Raw genomic sequence first — 23,051 nt, 5'->3', positions numbered from 1 at the left:
GGAAGAGTTGGTGGTGGTTATCTGGGCCTTCTTTTGGTCTCTTCTTATCCCAGTGTTCCATGTATGTGTTTAGAGTTCACAGACTTCTGGGCAAGATCTCACCAGAGTTTTGTCTGAAACAATAAACTACTTCTCTGGCTCTCTCTTGGAAACATCTGCATCTGCTATTTAATCTTAGGTTACCTACCTTTCTTAAGGCTCACTGCTTATTCCTTCATCTTGTCAGCTGGTCTCCCCATGTCCACCTCCAATATTTCATAGGAATTCTAGTGCAAAAACTCTTGTTTCTAGACCTTGAGTTCAAGAGCTGCAGTGTCATTTTTGTTCCACTTGAGATCATGAGAGGGACAGTATATTGTGTTTTTTAAAATATGCATCCCTCAACACGCAGTTTAAGGACTAAGTAGCCAAGATGCCTCTGAACCATTGTATTTTCTTCTTCCCTTGTCATGAACTGCTCCCAGAGAGGACAGTGTCCTAAGTGCAGTAGCTCATCATAAAATGGCATTAAACCGTTCCCAGTAGAATTCAAGCAGCTCGGAAATTCTGCCCATGTAACAAGAGAAGGGTGCTTTGCACTTCAATTTTAGCCTTGCATATGTCATAGTTCAGTTTTCCCTCAGTTCTTCTATCAAGGGGCTCTGGCCTTGATGCAACTGCAGGTCTTTCTCTGGGCATGATGTGGCCAGACTCGGGATTAGAATCTCGTCCAGCAATCTGTCACCACAGAATAATGCTTCCCATTATAATGAGAGATGAACCACTGAGTGTAGCAATATCAATTAGCAGAGTACATCATTTAAGTAAGGCAGGCTGCTCCTGTTCCAGTCTAGGAACAGCAGTGAGACATGCACAAAACATTAAATGCCATTAAAAGCCACCCTTTAAATGGTGGCTTTTCTTCCTTGCAGCTCATGACACAATGGCCAGTGAGACTGCGAAGGGAGTAGAAGATACATAGATACGGTCAGAAAGCACGTGCACTACTGACAGGAATGAAAGACTACTGAAAGCTGCGTTTCTCTCAACATTATGAGCAATCAGCATTATACTGTTAATTACTCTGTGCTTTCCACATGAGAATTTGGAGACTGTAGTCCAGGCAACTTAGGGAAGTGTTTTATTGCCAAAGCTGGTCTACATCTGACTTTCCAATTCCATGGAAAAAAATCCCAAGTTTTACTTTGCTTTTGATCCAAATTCAAGCTTCTAAAACACATTCCAGAGCAAAAAGGAATGTGAGAACAACTAGAGAGAAGAAAGAGGAAGAGATTGAAGGTGTTTCAACCTTAAACTAAACATTTTGATAAAATTAGATTTCCTTTTGATAATGGTTTGGATTTATGTGACATTATTGCAATATGACATGATGTAATGAAAGTGCTAACATTTAGACTGTAACCACATCATTTTAAGAAAACAAAGAAGTTTAGTATTTTTAAGTATGAAAGGAAATCAGCACATGCAGTGATTGAGCTTTTAAGCAGATGAAAGTATTCAAAGACAAAGGCAATGCAACTTAATCACACTGCTGGAATCAGCTACAGTGGTGATGGGGGAGGGAAGCGAAAAACATCCTCTCCCATTGCATCACACAACAGATAAAACACATCAAGTGTTCTGTAAGAAAATGCTACACTCTTCTTCCAGCTATAAATGCTAGCCCACTGTACTGTAAAAATGTACCAAAAAGGAAAAAATGTAGACTGTAAAAATCAAATGAAAAGGTCAGGTCATGTCAAAAGCCTGGACACCAGGGGCATTTTTGGAAGGACTTTTCAGAAAGGAATGGGACAGCCAGTGTTCGCTGGTCTCCTCTATCACTTTAGTTCATTAAAACTCCACTATCTACCACATGACATGGACAAAATCCTATTCCCCAGTGGAGAACTGAAAGAGAGAGAGTTTGAAAATGAGGCAATAGAGAAAGAGATTATTTAAAAATCAGAGCACAAGAAGAACTACAGAATATTCAGAAGCTTAAGGGAAAATACGGCCTTGCAAATCAATAGCCTAGAAGATCATGAAAGTTCTGATGGAAATTCTAAATAAACACAATGTGTTGGTGTGTGTGCATGTGTGTTTTGTCTAAAACACTTTAATTTGCTTCTTGTGAAACCTTAGGTATGATGGGATCAGAGTTAATGGAATAAATAATAAAATGTTGCTATTTTTGACTGAACCAAGAATTATTTTCCTTGCTATGGAAGCAAACTGTTCAAAATAGCAAAAGTCATGAGGGGTTTCTTGCTTTAAACCACAGTTTTACCAAACAACTCTGTGCACAATACAAAAACAAGCATTTGCAGTTCAAGTGTACACAATTACAATGTAGCAAATGCTATTAATTTCTTGAAAAAAAATTGCCCATAAAGAATATAAACCAATCATTTTTAACAGAAAATTATTTTGGTTACCAAAACAGAGAAGCAGAAGAATGACATTTTTATATTTCTGGCCAATTTCCTAGTTCACCCAATAAAAGAAAAAAAAAAAAGGAAGGAAAAAAAAAAAAAGAAAGTGAAGGGAAGAATAAATAGAGAAATACAGTTCTTACCCTGAAGAGCGGCAGTCTGGTTTATTTCTTTCTGAGCGATCTGTGAGAAAGGAGGCATAACATCAGCACAGAAGTTGAATGTTCTTTAGCAATACTAGTACAGAAGTCTTTAAGAGAACTGTGAAACCATATGACTAGCAAAACCAAAAGCTGATTCTGTTCTAAAACTGTTTTCCCACACTGGACTAGACTGCCTAAGACCAAGTAAAATTACTGCAAGTTTAACATTTGTTACAACTCTTCCACTCAAAACACAGTGTATTTAATGTTTTGTATTAACGCTTTGGAAGCTTCTCCTCCCTTTAGCTGAAATGAATCGTGCTTTAGTTCAGGACAAAAATAAGGGAGAGGGAAGAGGAAAAAAGAAAAACCACAGATTACTCAGCGCAAAAAAATCATTCCATGAATCATGGCTGGCAGAGTTCCCTTACAGGATGGGAGAAAAATCAGCAGTTGGTTGCAGCAACATCTGCAAATACACTGAATCCAGTGCAACCCCACCATTAACTCTTCAGCTTCTGGGGGTTCCAAATACTGGATTTTTCTGGTTTTAGGAAGGGTTTTGTTTATCCTGTAAGTATTTCAAGTAGCTTATTTGGTGTAATGAGATTGACCCACAAAAATCTAAACATACATCTCCAGTATGCAAAGAAAATATAAAATACCTCTCTCAAGAGTTAAGATTATCATACAAACACTACAAAACAACCACAGTGTTATGATATTAGAATTCATGTATTATCATTTATATTTTAAGTCCAGAATATCTTTCACTGCATGACTTTTGAACTACCTGAAAACTTGACACTCTTCTCCACCTAAAATGTATATATTCTAAAATTAGAGGGGCTTTAATGTTTTAATGCAGAAAGATCCACTCTACAAGCAGGAGGTAATTCCTACAGCTACACATAATCTCCACTGACCATGGCAATTTTGCTTCTAATTTGATCTGAGTGTATTTTAAAACAGAAAGCTATTTTTTGTGTGTTAATAAACACTTCAGTGAAAAGCTCGTCTATACAGAAGAGTCTTCCTAAAAAAAAAAATTCACATTCACAGATTGTATTTTCAATCTTAATGCTCTACATTTGAAATAAAATTTGTTCTGTTGACAGCACACATTTGTTTTGTACAGTTTTATCTTCTGTAAAAAACAAGTATTTTCCTCTCCAATCTTTATGTGCTCATTTGATTGAAAAGTGGTAAAAAATTGTCTCATGTCAACAGTGCTTAGAAGTATGTAATGCTTTTTCCATCCATAGGTGCTCCTACTGAGCTGTCACAGCCACACAGTTATAATTTATTGTCTTCCTGACTCACAGCGATCTCCATTTCATCACACTGCATTCAACTCTGCTAGCAGAAGCAGCATGGTATAGCTCTGGAATAGCTCAATCCAGAGTTGCAGCAGCAGTTCTTCAAACACACACTCCTTCCATCCTTAGCATGTAACCGCCTTACCTGTGAGCACTGAAAAAAATGAGACCGGACTTCCTACTGAAATCTGCTGGCCATCTGTTGCTTGTTATCAGTGTCTCCTGCTCTGTATGCAGGCACAATCTAAGAGTATTAAGACAAAGCCCTCCCACTGCTAAAACGATGGTGTGAATAAACCAGTGAGAAGGAAGACACCGAGTCAGAGCACATGCAAGCACATCTGGGAGCTCTCCCACATAGCCCATGTCCAGTCAGCAGATCCACCACTGCCCGCCCACACAGCTGCAACCTGCCCATTCAGGAAATCAATGTGATTCCCTTTTCCCTTTTATTTTCATTCCTGTTTCAACATTTCAATACTACATTTGGTTTCGCACATTTTATTTTCTAAAAAACTTAGTGAGAGCACACCATCCACATGCATATTAATCCTCTTGAAAAGCAGGATTTGTAATCTTACAAGCAAAGAGCCAACATTTTAAAATAGAACTAAAATCTTCACCATATTAAGTTTGCTGTGACCTTAACCTTTTAAATTTGTTTTAGTTTCAAGTGTAATGAGAGACTCAAAGAGCTCAATCTTTGCGTTAGGTGCTTGGAGTCAATTAGGTGGTGAAGTCACTGTCCCTGGAGGTGTTTAAGGAAAGATTGGACATGGCACTTGGTGCCATGGTCCGATTGACAAGGTGACGTGGTCATAGGTTGGACCCAATCTCAGAAGTCTTTTTCAACCCAATTGATTCTGTGAATTTTTAAATGCTGTTTTGACATTAGGTACAAGCATCAATTCAAATAATGACACACCTCTAGAAACACGAGAATACGAAAGCCTAGAAAAAACAGACAATTTTTTTTAAATACACGCGCACACACATGCAGATATTATTTCTCCATTCTGTAGGCAAACCCTTGACTTGAAAAAGCTGAGTCTCAAAAGTGCATGCCCACAACTGATTCTCTTTTCTCTATACATGTTACCTCAACAGCAGAGAGATCTCTTTGTAATCTTTTCTAACAGAAATAAGCAAGAAGACTGTATAGTTACAAAGATCTTAAAATTAAATCCTGCACTACAGATTTTCTGCTATATCAAAGATATAAATTGCTATAAAACACTACAGGATATGATGTCCTTCTAGCAGAAAACTGTACATTCTTCAATTCTAAACTCTGGAAGCCAAAACCACATGTCGGATCAGAGCAAACATTGAATGCTGCTGGACTAGCACCTACAATGAACAAACAGACCAGTCTGCACTCTGGCATGGGAAACAAGCAGGAAAAAATGCCACTTCCAGTGACAGATACCACCTTCCAGACACAAGACACCAGTACTGTCCTCCCTATCCTTCTGTTGCTAGAAGTAACAAAATTGCTTACTGTGTATGTAGCTATAGTAAAATATGTTAGGAATTCATAAGCAGCTAGTAGTCACAAGCTACAGAACCAGATTGTAGGATCCTGAGTTTATTTTAGTTAATGAAGTGCTTTCTGCCTGTCCTCCAACCCACAATTTGCATAGCCAGAGATCTGCAGTCTCTCAGTCTGTAAGAACTGACCATACTCCAACCCTCTACAGACCATACTTCAAATTTTTCTCCATTTCATACTCACATCTACTATTCACAAAACCTCTGCTGTCCTCATAAAATTACAGCCATACAAGAGAAATATATTAGCCTTGTTCAGCAGCAGGATAAGGATATAGTGCAAGAAGCCAAGCAGCTAGCAGGTGGAGTAGACGAGGTGGAAGAAGTCAGAGACTCCTGGCTGAAGTTGGGAAGACTGCTGCCCAGTTCTGAGCACAGCAGAATCAAGGAAAACATCAGGGCACAAAAGATCTGCTCTTCATATCACAACTGTCTGGCAAATCTAGTGTTGATCTACGAAATTGTGCTCTGTGTATTACAGCAGTAGTATGGACACTTTATGCCTTTTTTCAGCATTCAAAGGTTGAGTGGCAGACAGAAATGACATGTTCCAGTTGCTTTCAGAAAAAAAAGGTGATTCTCTAACACTCCAAGTTCGGGAAAATTAGCTTCTTTTGTTGTTTCCTTTTAATATGATAGAACAGTTTTTCTTCTCATGGAAAATATAAACGTAACAGTCAAGAGAAAAGTAACTGGGTCAACATCATTTAAATTGCTCCACAAACCCAGAAGAGTTTAAGCTTTTGCCAAAAAGACCACCAATGCAGAAAACAGTATCTTTTAAGGCAATCACTCTTGTTTCTGGAAGACAAGCAAAGAAAAGGAAAAAGGCAACTCACACTAAGTACAGCTATTATTTTCCTCTGTTTATTTTGCAAGCTTCTTCAAAGCATCTTGTTGCTAAGAGTGACTTCAACTGAAAAGTTTGCTCTCACTAGAAAAAAATTCAAGTATAAACATAAAATGTGGTTGAAAAATGAGTGGAAAGTTAACACACATTCTGCCGCATCAAACTGCAAAGCTACTGGGGAACCTCCAATGCAATTACCTCCTGAGACTGGTAACTTCCCAATTTTTACCCCATTCCACAGCTTGATCTCTTAAAAGCTGAAAGGAGGAAAGGGGAGCACATACCATTCCCATTCCTGAGAAATATTATATCTTCGAGTTTAACTATGCCTGTTGAATTGACCAGTCAGCAGAAGAGGCAGGACATGAACACTTCAGGAAGACGATTCCAGCAGTCTCAATCCCAGCAGTTTTTAGCCCCCGATGGCCCCAGCAGTGGCTTCACAAGGAAAGAAAGCATGACATGCTACTGTAAAAATGGCAAACCTCCAGATAAACCAAGCAGTGGGAACCAATCATGGGCTTTTATACAGTGCTGGCAACATCAAAATATAGAGAGAAGTGATGTTTTCAAGATAAGCAAATTATTGGAAGAGGCGGTAAAACTTTCATCTGATGATGCATCGGAATGCATCAATCCTCAATGAGCTTTGAAGGCTGTCAGGCCTTAACAAACCCAGATGCTAAGACCAGTACAGCAGCTTTACAAAGCATCGTGCAGAAATGTGATGGCTCCTGCCACTATTTTAGTCATTTACATCTAGACCCAGGTGATCATAGCTAAATGGTGCACTAGTCCCTGCCAGCCAGCGGCACCAAGAACCCCAAATTTTCATTTCTAATTGCCAGTGTAGATGGGGCCCTCACTCAAACGAATTGCACACTTTCTGGGAAAAAGATCTGCATTTGTGCAGGATTTTCAATGCCAGTTGCTTTATTTGCACTGAGACAAGCAATAACTGCCACTGATACTGCCACCTTTTTGTTGTTAAGGCAATATTGTGGCTCAAAGCCACCCTTCCTTCTTTTTAGCACTTCCCTCAGGTTGGGAATCAGAGCAATGCAAATTGATTCCACTATGTAGAATCCACTATAAATTTTGGTCAATTTTGTTAGGAACAGTCATACAACAAAACCCATAAAACCGAACATTTGTTTATGTATTTTAACATTCTAACAGCAGAGTCCCTTATCAGTTGTTTAAAAGGCTGAAGCCTCAAGCAGAGATTAATGAGAGGCTTGGAAGAAACTTCTAAAATTTATTTTATGTATAGCTTTAAAGGCTACAAAATCAGGACATGCTCAGAGTTTTTAATTGTAAAGGCAGACCATTTTTATACTTACTTTAAATTCTACAGTATGCTGTTGACTTCCAGAGCAGTACACTGCCAGGAAGAAAACAACATTGTAACACTCCCCACAATGAAATTATAGTAGTCTGTCAGTTTTAGTGCTAAACAGTAACTGAGTCTGTAAGCACAACGCATTCCTGCAGTTTTTTATACTTGTAGTAATGCCTTCCCCCCCCACTCTTAAAAACAACTGATGGATGGCTGGGAACAGACCCCAACACATAGCTGAGAACATACTGAACCTCTGCAGTAGAGTATTTAATTTTGAAACCTACTGACCACCATAAAGCGTGTAATTATCCCACGATTTTAAGTTATAGTATCTTTACCTTGCTAAAAAGGTTTAAAATAAATTATAATCACATTTAAAGCATTTAGTGCACTTTTAAGTGCACAACATGAAAGTGAAAAAAGGATTTTACTGGACAGCAGAGGCCACATTTGCCAATGCTTCATTTGCTGTTGATTTGTTTTTGTGACTTTGAAGTTCCACCCCCTCATTCTTGCTCCTACATTTCTCCTGCAGTGCAACAGGGAAAGTGTGTGTGCATCAGTGTGAGCATATGTGCTAGCAAAAGTGGGGGCTGACGCAGAAAATAAAAGAGAAAGGAAACAGACTGTGTAAGCTCTCATCATTTCTCTAAAAGGTTCACACTGTTAGAACCTAGACCAAACTCAGCATTGGGAACTGGGCTTGCTCTTAAGCCATAAATGATAAATGAAGAATATAAGCAATCAAATACACCCACTACATATATATGTTACCACACTTTTGCCTTCTACCACAGTTGTTTAAGAAGGAAATTTAGGATACAGCTGCTTCTAAAGCTCTTTTGCAAAAAATTAGCAACTCCTGAAAGTACAAAGCCCCACATCTTCATGAAAGATATACCAGCTGAGCAGTGCAATGTAATTCTTAGATTATGTACTTCAGGTATAACTAGACACAGGTATCAGTACACCAGCAGAATCACAGCGGGAGTTTCTCTAGATGAGCCCTACTACTTAATTTTTTTATACTTTAATAAGGAAAGTATCAATTGACTCAACATTTTGATGAACACAAGACTTAAAACCACAAAACACATTCCTCTCTAGGCATTTCAGAAATGTTAAATCCACATTTCTGAAAAATAATTCTCTGATGTTGCTAGCATTGCCATTAAAAGGAAATTATCTTTCAAGACCACTGTACTACCTTTTTCTTCCCAAATCAGAGATTTAGCATGCCTGCAGAGATTCTGCATATTCCTCAGCTAGCCCACAGAGCTCATTCAGTCCTACCTATACCTGCCTGTCACAGACTGCTAATATGCAATAAATGCAATAGACCTGTGAATAAACTTGCTCTTCTGACTGTATTAACACACTATCTTATAAATATTCATACACAGTATGCAAGATCCGAATTTATTCTATTCTTTTCCTTCTCAGGAACTTGCCCTGCTTGAGAACCAGAACACCCAGCACCAAAAGCGCCTTCAGCTTTGAACACCTGCATGGAGGTACGTTCATCTGACACAACATACTGTTGAGATGGTAAACCTCAACAACAAAAGTCCCCAGTATAATCTTACGGATCAAGCATTTGGAAGCTAAGTCATATTCAATGTGGACAAGACATGGATTCACAATAAAGTGCTGAAGAGAAATTCAGAAGATATTCGCCCTCCTGTATTTTGGGAAACTAATTTGGCTTTAAAACAAAGAAGTAATTTCCTTCTTGACTATTGCATCCTGTGAAGCCACTGACAGAATAAAGGTGACATTGTTTCCAATTTAGGTATCAGACATGATAGTGAGTGCAAGATAGTGAGAGCAAGTAAGTGCATAGGTTTGCACTGTGGGAGGAATTTGGAGACTGGGGAGATGAAATGACACAGAAAGAAAGAAAATAATGTATGAAGAGAAAGGACTGTAATACACTCAATCATAAAAAAAAAAGCAAGCAGTATCTCTAAAAATAGAAGACATGTACCAGGCAAATGAAAGTATTTCTTTTTCCTGAGATACCACTGAAATACTCCATAGCTTGTTCTTGCAATATTTTGCGGTCCTTTGTCACTATTTATGATTAAAGAATCCCCAAGATGTTTACCCAGTTCACCTAACGAGAACAGTCTTAAATCTCACTGATTTTGTTACAACTACTAATTTTCTAGGGAAGTGCAATTGAAATTAGCCTATTAACAAAATATTTTCCCTCCAGTAACATTGGTAATTCTACCCAACACAGAAATAAAAAAAATCTGGGAAACTGAACGTAACAATTGCTTCTCATGTGTACTGGATTCTTCTGAAGTACCATAGAATGGATTATTCCCAAAAAGGACTCTTGTACTTTATCATCAAGCAAAGATTACAAGACCTAGACACATCATAAAAGGGATTAATGTGAAGGTGCAAACAATGGATTTATTTAATGATAGTGGCATATACAAATAAATTGTTGTACCCTGAGATAACCCTCATCCATCAGCTTTGAGCACACACTTAAAAGTTGAGCAACTCTCTGTCACTATTCCGCAGAACAGGAAGCCCAGCACTTTGCTGTTATTAAAGCAAGTAATGTTTTAAGGCATATTATTTAATAATGTAGTGATTGGCATCCAATTTTTAAAAATGAATCACCTGGCATTCTGAAGACATTTTACTGAGGTGTGCACTGAATTAATTCACATCTGCTCCAAGGTAAGTGTTAAACATCTACCAAATCCCCTTTAAGGTACCTCAGAGTCCTTCTTTACTGGCCTAACATGTGCATGTAAATCTGCATAAATGTGCTCTTTGGTCCTGGAAGACCATCCTGACCAGTAGTCAGTACGTACAGCTGGATTCCTTGCACCATAATGTCACCGTGTGCAGAAGGCCCATGTGCGCTGTCCACCTGATCCCTCTGTAGCCACATCTTTTATGACCATGGGAAAATGAAGGGGTGCAGACCTAGCTGAGCAACACTAAATTAGGATCTTACTACAACTTGAGAATTCAAAATGGAAAGTCAATTCCAACAGTGGGAGCACACTGAAAGTCCTGACTAATTGGTAAGAGAGCCAAACAGGAGAGGAATACTGAGGAAGCCCACAGGTCCTCAGTGTCTTTGATGAGGACAGAAAGATGCAGTCACTGGACACCATTGCCATGACCTTCTTAAGACAGGCCCACTTGCCTAACCAATGTGAAACATACTCTCCCAAGCTCCAATAGAGAAGAAGATAATGTTTTATGAAGAGGGAAGACAGGAGAACAGGCAAGGAGATAGCAACTCACTGATTAGAAATACACCAGCTATGATGAAAACAGTGGTAGGCAACCCTTCCTGGGGTTTTCTAAAAGCACAGGGCTTTTATACCACTTGGTAGCAAGTTCAAGCATGCTCAGCAAAAGTAAGTATGGCTCACAACACAGGGTTTGGTGTATTATTTTTTATTTAAAAATTGAAAACACAGTAAAATTTACAAAATATATTCAAATCACAATAAAAATACCAGAGCTCTCTGTGTACAAAATGAAAGCTGTAAGTCACAATTATAGGAAATGTGTTCTGAACAACCACTCAGATATATACTCCTTTCATTTTTCACATATGGCCTTCGTACTATAGACAAAGCTGACTGCTGTATTTATTTCTGGGAACATTACAGTATTTCACAAAGCCTCCTCATATGTTTTTTCCAGATGTTTGACAATTGTATTTTCTCCTCCTCCCAGCCCCTCAAAAACACACAGTAGAAAAAGCAGCTATTATAAAAGTAATTCTCTACTTGCTTCTACGCTTGACATGAGGCTACTACATCTTGTTCTCAGTCTTCTAAATGCAAATTTCATCCATTCAGTTGCTACTCAAGGTAGCACAAAGCAGTTTTGCCTACAATTCAATGAGAGGCTTCAAAAATCATATGACAATTTAAAATGACCAAACAAAAGGATGGTAAAGCTATTAAGCATTCAGAAAACCTCCAAACAAAGAATCCTGTGCTTACCACAGATAAACACAGCTTTTCTGGACACTCTGGTAATGCTGGCAGAAGCAGGTCCAATTGTTTGGTACCTTGGAGGAAATAACTACCCTCCCATGTACTCCTAGACCTCTCCTCAATTTTGTGCACTCACCAAAAGGCCGACAGATCCTGTCAGATGCATTCAGCCTCTGTAAATACACTAATAAGTACCTCTGCATTGCTATGGTGCCAAAATACCATAATGACACACTTCAAATAGTTATAGATAATGGATCCACAAACATCAAGCTAGTGGACATCAATTACAGGAATGAAATGTGCCTGATGTCACGACAGCTGCTACCATGCATTTCCCAGAGATGACATTGGTGATCTCAAGCAAGCTTTCCACAGTAGAATACAAAAAACCTCATTTTTTACATAAAGTTAGGCCGATAAGTGCTGAATACATGAGGTCTGCAGCATTATCCCACCTCATCATTCAGTGATACTTGTTCCAGGCTGGCAGTGACTTGTCCAGGCACGGACTTGACCTGCTTAAACAATGAATGTGTTACATTGTCCAGGCAGGACGTGGCACATGCCCAGCCTCAGGAACTCTATTTTTAGGTGAACTTCATCATCCCAGTTTGGAGTTTGCTGGGCATTGTGTGAGACATATTTGTGAAGAATGGAAAGCTTAAGACAAATGACAAAGTGTACTTGCCATCAGTTGAACTGTGGCTCCTGACGATGCTGTTCTACAAGTACTAGTGGAAGGAGAGAGACTTCTTATAAAACTTCTACTTTGAACCCAAGTCCCACATTTCTATTAGTTTTGTACCCTACATTTACAGTGCAGGCAGTTATAAAATGAATACAGCACACCAATGGAGTAATTTATTATGAGAAAGTTACTGAAATGCTGAGCTTGTTTCCAGAAACTTAAGTCTCATCTCTCCAACAGGATGAACCAACAGTATTTTAATAACAAATAAGATCACAGCACACTGTACACTCAAAAATACTTGCAAATTAATTAGCACAAATGTGCACAACCTGAACCAATTTTCATGTAGAGATCTGTGATACCAAGCATTCGGGTTTTAATGCAAGAAGGAATTCATGATGAATACAAAACTATCGCCTTAAGAAAACAAATTATATTAATTTTAGCTTATCTCTTATAAATAGAATCTAAATGATATAACTAAAGAAAAAAATCAAACAGCTTCTTTTATGCATACAATATTCTGTCTAGAAGGAGAATGGATCAGAAACCCTTTTGTAGGAAACACAGTGTTTGAAAATTTACCTAAGTTTTTACGGAGCTAAATCACCATGATCAAGACCACATTAAAAAGCAGAATATAGATAAGAAATTTATCATCATAATTCAAGAACCAGTAAGTACCTAGCAGAAATACCAACTAGGACGTAAAAGGCAGTAACTGATTTCATGTATTGAATGACTGTGTTCCTTATTACCATGTAAGATCTGAAGACTAAAAGTCTAAGTGGATTCAAAAAAGGAATTGAATTTGTGAAAGATAAATCCATTGGCAGCAATTCAGCAGGGTGTTTCATATGGAGCCTCCCAGAAGTTGCTAGGAAATTGACTGCAAAGGGAAAGGAATCTCTCTTGGAAGTAAGAATTGAATCCTAGGAGGTGTTTCTTGCATACTTTCCTGAAGACATTTGTTTTTTCAGCTTGTGTGCAGGGACACAAGCATAGCACAGCTCTGAAAGGCTGAGTGTGTGCCCACTATTAACCACAGGAGTAATGATGATGTCAAGCATTTGAAACCTTTAGCATGTTTCGATCCAACCATATTTTCTTCAAAAGCCTGAAGAAGCAGGCTGAGGTTGCAACACACACACAAAATAAATGCTATAACCTCTTTAAAATCTTAAGGAAAAGAAAAAAAAAATCAACAGTAAAATTTGTTGCATTCAGCTTCTACTCCAGTGTGAAACTTTCAGCCTTGGTGTCATCCAGCCCTTCAGGCTGGACCCAAATACAGCCATAGAAAGCTGGAAAGTTGGGACAGATTAACACATGCAAGAATTTCTAAACCAGCTAGGTTCATCTCTGAAGCATCTTATTTAGCATTCCATTAACTTCTGTCAGAAGATTCTAGATTCTCAAGTAGCAATGTCAAATTGATGTTTTTAGAATAATACATAGAATCAATACAAATTTATACAGATTTAAAACATCACCTGAAGCAATTAGTGTACCAGCAGTACATCAAGTGGTCAATTTAAAAATACTGATACACATAAGACCCTGTGTCCGTCAAAATTTATACAACGTTGAGGGAAAAAAATGGGAATTTTTCTTGGTATGTGCTATCAACCACTAAATCTACGCTTTCCCACAAAACTTATTTGCGTCCTTCTCTAAAGGGAAGGATGTTTGCCAAGCATAAACCACAGATCAACAGATGATATACTGTGTACCCAAATCTGCTCTTGGAACGTTTCAGTGCCTTTTGTGCATACTGTTTTTCAAGGGCAGAGTAAAAAATCCTGGCCAGCAATGAAAACAACAATTCCACTACATTTTTTGTACAGTCTGAGGATCTGAAAAGGCAAGGCAAGACAGTGCAATGAGAAGGCTGACAGGACCAAACTCCTTTACCTCAGAAAAGAGAAGGCAAATAAGCTATTTAGCTACAGTACATAATCCTTGTAGGGCAGCAACCAAGACCACAAAAGCAAACACTTCCTGGTGTTAGTGGACAATACTGAACGGGGCAATGGTCATAAATGTAGCTTGGGAGGTTGAGGCTGTAGATGAGCAAAAGTTCTTCCAATAGGAATAAGTAAAGCACAAAAACAGATTGCCTGCAGAGGCTGTAAATCCCTCTCTTTTGGGAGACTTCAAGACACAAGGTCTTGGCTGGACTGATCTAGCCTTGGCAACAGGCCTGCTTCAAGACAGAGGCTGGACTAGGTGACCCCAGAGCTCCCTTCCAGACAACACTTCCATGGCCACAAAATCGAAGTCAGCAAAGCAAAGAAACTAAAGAATGCTAAAGCACTGTATTTCACTATAGACAATTAACGTCAAGAAAAGAAGTTCATGGCAAATTCCTTCAGTGCTATCTAAATAAAATTTCATGTGGCACATATGTGAGATGCTTATTGAAACAAAACACACAGAACTACATCAACTTTTAATAGAGAGCATCAACACCACCACCCTGTTGTTTCCAGATTTTAAATCAAGGTGATGCACAGCTTCCAAACAGATAAATTATATTTAACGTCTCAGTAATTGCAGCTTGACATGCCTCAGTAACTGCAGCTATAGAGAAGGAAAAAAAAAAAAAAAAGGAGAACTTCAGAGTACAAAACTTGAGAAACAGAATCACAACAGAATGCTGAACTGATAGACTGCAAGGACACTGGGCAGAATGTCCAAGATAAGGCCAGCTGGAACCAGATAAGAAGGAATAAACAAAGCCAACTCAACAAACTAATGTGCTAACTAATAGGCAAAAGGCAATTCTGGCAGGGGAAGACCACAATCACTGACTTTCAGCTATCAACTCAAGAAACCCACATACTCAAAAGAAGACTGAGCATGTGGGCTGATTAGCCGAAGAAGCAAGAAAGTAATTTAACTAACAGAAATGAAATACTAATTAATAAGAGAACTGCATAAATTACAGACAGTAAACATTAATGCCTTTGCTTGACAAAATGTATAAATAATGAAAAGTTTGGATAATCGGAGTATTGGCTTTGTGAATTTGCCAGTTAGGACCCCCTTCTGAGCTGAACTAAATACCTCAAATACCTTGACTCTGTGTGGACTGGCCTCTTGCAGACTGGGTGAAGGAACCCATTTTGGGACAGCAAAGGCTATACTCTCAAAAGCAAATATTAACAAATTTATTTATATTTACATATTACATTTTTTTCCATCTGTAAACAACAACCACTATGGTAAAAGCTTCTTGCAATGAGGTTATGACACATTTTACACTTGCTGTCTATCCCCATTCTTTATGCAACAGCCCAGACTTATCATTTGTTGCCCTGACAGGAAATGATTGCTTACAACACAGGTAATAGCAAGGTCTTTGGGCAATCATAGATCTATGGGTCATTCTCTGGCTACAAGCTCACCTCTCCTCAAGCAATTATATTCTTCTGTGCCTTGCTTTGGCTCTAACCTAAATGAAGAAGGTCCATTTAATTACTTAATAATGATACTCATTATTTGCCCTTTTTCAGTTTCCTTGGCTAGGAAATTACCCCACTGACAGAAGTTATTTAATTATTTTCCTAAGACCAGCCTTCATTTTTATAAGCATTGTTTCTTCAGAGAGCACAACATTCTTTGGGGTTCAGTCTACACACCTGGCCAAATAACTGCAAGTGGGTTTTTTCTTGTCACTAACTTGATTTTCAAGATACGTTGGAGAGTTTCCACATATAGGCTATATTATTTAACTTCCAGAAAGGCTTTAGTTAGTTTTTATATTTACCTCAAGCAAGCTGCAGTCAAAGACTATGAAATACAGCAGAAATGTGAGCAGTAACTTACAATGGGCTATGAAAAATGCCTAATCATGTACTCTTCTTAATACTTACAAGATACAACATATCAGCATCAGCCAGAGATTATTACAGGAGAATTACATTATTTGTGCTCTTTCTCTTTTAAGTGTTTTACTGTGGTGCAGCCTGAAGCAGTTATTAAAACTGAAGCTCCTAAATCTTCATCAGGGCTATCAAAACAGAACAGACTGAATCCCAAGGAAAAGAGGAACGCGATGTTCAGCTCCACTGCTTCTTGAGTTTGTGAGCCAACTGACTAAACATAGAAATAAATAAAATAATGGCACCTACTTCCCTACCCTGAATGCTCCTCTCAGTCCTCTTTTTAAGGGCTTCCTGTGTACACATAGGCAGATCAGCAGATCATAGGCAGATTTATGAATTTATTTAAAACAAGGGATCTACTTCATAGGGATTTTTTTTTTCACTTCTCTTAATAAAAGAGGATAAATAGTTACACTTGCTATGGACAAGCAAGAACAATTTCCAGATCAGCACTGAAGGACACAGGCATGCAGACAAAGAAGTTTCCAGCTGAACAATGCTCTTAAATGTAAGAGTTGGTTAAGTAACTAAGTCTTCGAATTACCCTTTTCCTCATCATGCTTCCCTCCCAGCTCCAGGGTTGCTGGCACCCCTTGGGAAGGACTAAGCTTGAGCTGTTCTTGTTATGATCCAGTGAACCTTAAAGGACATCACCAACAAAACAGTCTCAGACCCAAGAATTTCAGACCATCTTATTCTTTACTTCTTAAGGCCAAATACGTAGTTTTGCAATAACATGGGAACAACTGCTGAGCAATGTTGTGTTAAATTCTTCATTTATCTGTAAAAAGTCCATGATGCCTGCAAATTAATGTTCACTGAACTTCATCAGACACACTACAGAAATGTACCCCCATAACTTCTCAGCATGTTGAGCAGTGAAATATTCAACCTTAATTTGTTATACTGGATACAGCTCATTGTTCTCGGCTTCGAAAACAAGTCAGTGCCAGTTTGATGCGGGAGTTGTGGGAGCATAATGAATTGATCCAACTCTGAACTAAATCTTGTTTTGGCATAAAAACCTCAAAGCACTCAGTCAATCAACCAACCAATCAAAAATAGATGATTTCACCCATAATCTAAAACTGCTCACTAAAGTTGAAAAAGTTCCAGGAAACTCTGAACTACTGTGGAGAAACAGAAATAGGGGAAGGGGAAAAACCCCAACAAAATTTAACCCAGAGATGTTTCAATCAGCACAGCAAAACTCATGTGCAAAATTTACAGCTAGTGTATGAGAACAAACCACATACATGCATCTGTGATAAGTAAAACAGAATAATTTTAAATTAAACCAATGCCTTGATCTCCTGTACTTTTAATCACACATTAAATTAAAAATCACAATCAACTCAAATAAATTTCATAACTGGCTTCCAGATTTGGTAATTTCATTTTATTTTTAAGTAAGAAAATTTCTGCCACATCCGTAATTGGCTATTCTTTCTCAGGGAACACTGGCCAGAATTTAAAGTGAAATAATGCAGATACTGAATATGCTAAAAATTTCTTGTGTGCTTTAGATAATATCAGAATACTGCGGTACCCAGCCCCAATGTGACAGCAAGGACAGATAATTAACCAATGCAGTTTATAACTAAAATTTACTATAGTCACTATCAAATTTCCTGCAAGTCCACTTTAGTCAGTAGTCACAGAATAAAAAGGTAGTGAAAATAGGAAAGCACACCAGATCAAGGCCCAGAGTTAGACTGGAGAGAACCTGTAAGTCTATGGAGAAATAGCATTTTAGCGAGATTGTTCTGGTTTGTTTGGAATTTTTTTGTTTCCACTTTATTGAAAACAAACTAAGTAAAAATACTAACATTCTAAACAAAAAAATCCAGTAAAGATCCTGTGGTCTCTATAACTTTCCAGAACAACAATGCATGTGACAGAAGTAAGCAACAAGGGAGGTAAAAATCTATCACATTATTTATATCGCAGTAAAAAACCTTAAAAATTTCCAATGAAAGTGGCTTCCTTCCCCACAGCAGGTGACCAGATGATTCAGTTTTAATGAACCTATGCAGCTACTTTCATTGTTCTCAGTTTTTAAAGAATGTGTTGTAGTTCTTCTCCCTATTACCTAAAAAACATATATATTTTTTTTTCAATCAGCATTTTCTCAAAGGGAAAATAATTTTTTTTAGAAGAGTTTCAAATTGGTTTATTTAATATCTTCTCACAGGTTTTCCAGAACATGCCAAATAAAAACTTCCTTGAATTCAGAGAAAATAATGCCATGACACGGGATCATGACATGCAGTGTGGTACACACAGGCAGTCAGACAAGTCACCTGAGCTATCCACAACTACCCCATGGACACAAATGGTTCTGCCTATCTCATTCCTTCTAGTTTCCCCGCTTCAACATCTGCTCTGGTAGTCTAGTGCTTAAGTAAGTATCTCCAGCTCATTAAACCAGCAAAAAAGCCCTCAACTCAATACAGCAAAAAAATAAATCAACCCTGCAGTGAATCAAATTAAAAAAAGAACAAACCAAACAAACCACTGGTAGGTCTCTAGCAGCTCTCAGGCTGCAGTTTCACAGCAATCTAAGCCAAACCAACTTCTGATTGGCACAGGCACTTACCTCCCTCTGTCTGCATGTTCCTAATCTTTCCCTTGTGCCAGCTTCAACATTCACCCAAAACCATTTCAGTGAGCTGAATCAGAAGACTCCCAATCACTGAAGAGAACTAGAAAAATATCCCTCTGCTTAGACAATGCACCAGAACAGGCTGGTGCAGGTTCTAGCCAGCACAAGGGCTCCAAGTGAGGCAGCCACCCAGTACATCAGCCCAGGCTACCTCCAAACCACAACTCCAGTGAATTCACTCACCAACAGGTTGGACAAGCAGCAGAGCTGACACACAAGAGAGAGCAAAATTGCAAATCCCCAAAGGAGATCACACCTCCAGAGCAGCAGCAAGCTGCTAGTTTACTCTAGCTGGCTTCATCCTACACTACATGGTGCAGGACAACTGTGACTGGCCTCAAGGGAAAATACTATTTCTTCATTCCAGAGCCTCCTATGCTCTGCTTCTCCAATAAACCACTCCTAACTGCGTCTGAGTGTTCAGTAAGTTCGAAGCACTTGTGAACCTTCACCTTTCACTCCCACATTGCATACATGCCTTGCACCAGCAGGACAAAGGTGATCAACTGCCCTCGTGCACTTCCATGCACAGGCTGAACATAGCAGAAATTAAAGCTGCTTGCATTCACAATTAGTTTAACAGACTGAAATACTTAAATTGACAGTCTGCTAAGGTGCCACTACATTTTTAAACCTTACAACAAAATATCTCACAGGCTTATTTAACACCTATTTATATTACCATTTTGGCAGTGTAACCGCACATTACATGCAAAAAAGCCCCACTCATTTTCAATAGGTTTATAAATAAAAGTATGTAAATAAAGGTCAAGTAAGGGAAGAGCAGAAAACTCATCTACTTTGGATGATATTCTCCACTGATGTCTTAAGAATACTCCGCTGGGAGTCTTAGTGGTGTTTTCCAGCGTAGAGACTTGCAAACAGATGGAAAGAAGGCGAGACAGCTCAAGTAGAACGCTGTTCATTCACAAATGCTTTACACCAGTAAGGTAAACAAACAGTGCTGGCCCCATTTCAAAGGGTGGCTGTCAGGAAAAAAACACTAGTAAAATTTGAAAAAACACCTTTCATTATTGGTTAATAGCACTGTGCCAGCCAATGACAAATTCTGGGAACAAGCTTTGTTCCACAAGAAGGTGACAAAGGTTATATACCTGTAAAAACTGTAGAACCAATTCCATGTTTTCCGCCAGTAAAAATGTTTAGAAGAAACACCTTTAGAAAACAGACGTAACCAGCAGCACAAACATTTTGCTGTTGAGGAAACCATACAGGAACCAACACTGGTTTTTTTGCACTCTACCCCAGACAAGGCGGGACCCTGCAGATGACCTTGCCAAACCACAGTGGTTAAATAGGGTCCTGCTAATCCTCCACCTGCATAGATAGGCATTGACATAACTTGAGCCACTGAAGGCCACAGGGCCTGCCAGTTGCAAGTTTTCCTCTAGGATCCCCCATGTTGCTGTGTTTTTGTCAACTACAAAGGGATGCTCAATTTCTTGTTGCTCAGATGGATGAAAACTCACATGAACTGCAGAAAGTGCTATATTGCTACAATTGTATCATAATTATTAAAAATCAGAATATTTGGAATTCAACTTCATCTATGTAGCATGGCTGAGATTTTACCTGGAAACAGACCTTATGAAAATGATTCATTCTGGAAGAGATTTTACACTGACAGAAAAAGAAATGCTGCATTCACACCTCAGTGACTACAGGACAGTGACACGCATGTTGACCCTAATTAACAATGATGTCTAAATTAAATAATTTCAGCTGCCGCCAGGGTCCACTCGATTTTGAAATTTCAAACAAAAGCTTGTTGTTCTCCAGGTCTCTCTACAAAGACATATCCCTCTGATCACTCCCTTGCTCCATTCCTTCTCACATGCACTGGTTCTTGCCCATTCACCAGGGCCTGCTGTCCATACATACACAGAAATGGCTAAATGTGAACAACTTTGCTATCCAGATATTCCTCTACCTTGGTACTTTGAAAAAAATGGGCATTTAATTTCCTGATAGGGCACCCTACGCACCTGGACGTGTCTGTGCTTGTCAGCACGCGCCCGTGTTAGCTTCAGGGTGGTGAAACAGTGGAACAGGTTGCCCAGAGAAGTTGTGGATGCCCTATGCCTGAGCGAGGACAGGTTGGATGGGACTCTGAGCAACCCGGTCTAGTCGAAGGCGTCCTTGCCCACGGCAGGGGGGTTGGAACCAGGTGATCTTTAAGTCTCCTTCTAACTTAAACCACTGTATGACTATGTTCAGCTCGGAGCGGGCTCTGGGAGCGGCCCGCGGCACACGCCTGCGGCTCGGATGCACCTGAGCTGCCGCGGGGCGAGGCCGCCGAGGCCGGCACACCTCGGGGCGGCACCGCCAATGCCGCCCTGCCCCCGACAGGAATCCAGACACGGGGAGCGGGCCAGGGCCAGCCCAAAGGAAGCGACGCCACGGCCCGCCGCGCCCTCGCCGCTCACCTGCCGCCGAGCTCAGCGCGACCCTCCGGTGCCTCCTGCCGAGCTCCCGCAGCTCCTCCTCGTCCTCCTCCAGCCTCCAGGCTTCGGCCATCGGCGGCGGAGGGGCGGCTGGCAGCATTCAAGAAGCGGGGGCCGCCATGGCCGGCGCCCTCTCCTCGGCGCGGCCGCCCGGCCCTCGCGGCCGCCGGGCCCGCCCCGCACCTGCGCCCTCTCCGCCGCGCTTCTCCCGGAGACCGCTCCGCGCTGCTGCCGGCGGAGCGAGGCGGGAGGAGAGGCGGCCTTTCCTGACCATCCGCGGATCTCCGGCGTCAGCAGGAAACCCGGCGGCCGCCTGGCACCGCCACAAAAGGGGGCGGAGGAGGCGGTGGCGGGGGGAGGTACCTGGCTGCCGCCGCTGGGCAGCCGCGCTCCGCCGGGCGGCTCCGCCGGGCACCGGGCGGGGACGGGCCCGTGAGCGAGACCCGGGGCGGCACCGCCCGGCAGCGAGCGGCGTGTGCGGACCCGGCGGCCTCCTGCTAAAGCGGAGAAGGGGCTGGCGGCGAGAGGGTGCGAGGTCTGCCTCACCTCGTGACGAGCAAGAGGATGCCAAGAGGAGGATGGTGCCAGACTCTTCAGTGGTACCCAGCGACAGAACAAGGAGCAATGGTCGTAAACTAAAACACAAGAAGTTCCACCTCCACATGAAGACGAACGTCTTTGCGTTGAGGGTGGCAGAGCACTGGACCAGGTTGCCCAAGGCTCTCGTGGAGTCTCCCTCTCTGCAGGCACTCAAAACCCACCTGGACACGTTCCTATGTCACCTGCTCTAGGTGACCCTGCCTGGGCAGGGGGGGGTTGGACTAGATGACCTCCTAACAATTGTGTGATTCTGCGAGGTTAGACGAGCAGCTGCTGTGCGTGGCCGGAAAGTCGGGAGCCCTGGGAGCGGTGGGAATTGTAGGTGCAGCAGATTGTGGCCCCGATATTGGCTGAGGGCAGGCAGGCTTTTGACCGGCAGCAGCTGTGGTTCACTGCTAGGAGGATGTGTGTCTTGGCCCGAGTTCATTACCGTGGTTTGAACTACTTAAGAAGTTATCTTAGGACCTACTTGAAACCAGTGAGGTACACACTTAACACTGTAATAACTAAAGTGATATGAAAAATATGGCCATGTTTTAAGTCAGACACGTGTGTGGTTTTACCTCTAATTTTTCCCCACTCCCCCCCCCCCGGACCTCAGTTGCCCGGTATCTAAATAGAAACTATATTGTTTCTTCACTTCATATGGTAGCTGTAAAACCAAATCATAAATGTTTTTACATATTATTCCATCGTAGATAGTACTAAAACAGGATATAAGGAAGATAAATATAGCTTTAGAGCAATGGAATAAGGGACTGTAAACCAATAAAGTATATGACCGCAAATTAGAACAGGAAGATACCACTAAACAGTGAGTAATCCTAATGTTAAGCAATATCTGTGCTGACACACTGAGCACCTTCTATGCTCATAGTGAATAAAGCATATTGTATAGGTTGAAAAAAAGTCGTCACAAAACTGAAAAATATATAATGCATGAATACAAATGATTGTCTGTGCATTTTTTAGTGTTTCAGTGCTTGACTTTATAATCATTGTTCCTTAACAGAAGCTTTTTTCCACTGCACCTCTTGGTGTTCAAGTGGTATAATAGTTATGCTTTGAAGGACATAAAGCTTTATACTGTAAAAAGATATAAGACCAGGAATAAAACTGAATGTACAGCAGG

At 40.3% G+C, this 23,051-nt stretch overlaps 1 protein-coding gene across 3 annotated transcripts in view; it reads right to left on the bottom strand.

Moving 5' to 3' along the window:
- SH3D19 (SH3 domain containing 19) overlaps window positions 1-21,473 on the bottom strand; it is an 84,498-nt gene extending 63,025 nt beyond the window's left edge. For 2 of the 3 annotated variants that reach the window (XM_066186152.1, XM_066186153.1), the window contains exons 1-2: window positions 21,302-21,473; window positions 2,558-2,597 (exon numbers count right to left, since the gene is read on the bottom strand). In XM_066186152.1, the coding sequence (XP_066042249.1) occupies window positions 2,558-2,597; window positions 21,302-21,419 (158 nt within the window). In that variant the 5' untranslated portion in view covers window positions 21,420-21,473. Of the gene's footprint in view, window positions 1-2,557; window positions 2,847-21,301 lie in introns of those variants that run through there. The other variant, XM_066186154.1, reaches the window with a different exon arrangement.
- Window positions 21,474-23,051: the final 1,578 nt, after the last annotated feature.

This window comes from Chamaea fasciata, unplaced genomic scaffold, assembly GCF_029207755.1.
Source record: "Chamaea fasciata isolate MVZ Bird 193981 ecotype frontalis unplaced genomic scaffold, bChaFas1.0.hap1 SCAF_6, whole genome shotgun sequence".
Lineage (NCBI taxonomy): Eukaryota > Metazoa > Chordata > Aves > Passeriformes > Sylviidae > Chamaea > Chamaea fasciata.
This window is presented reverse-complemented; position numbering and strand designations above follow the sequence as displayed.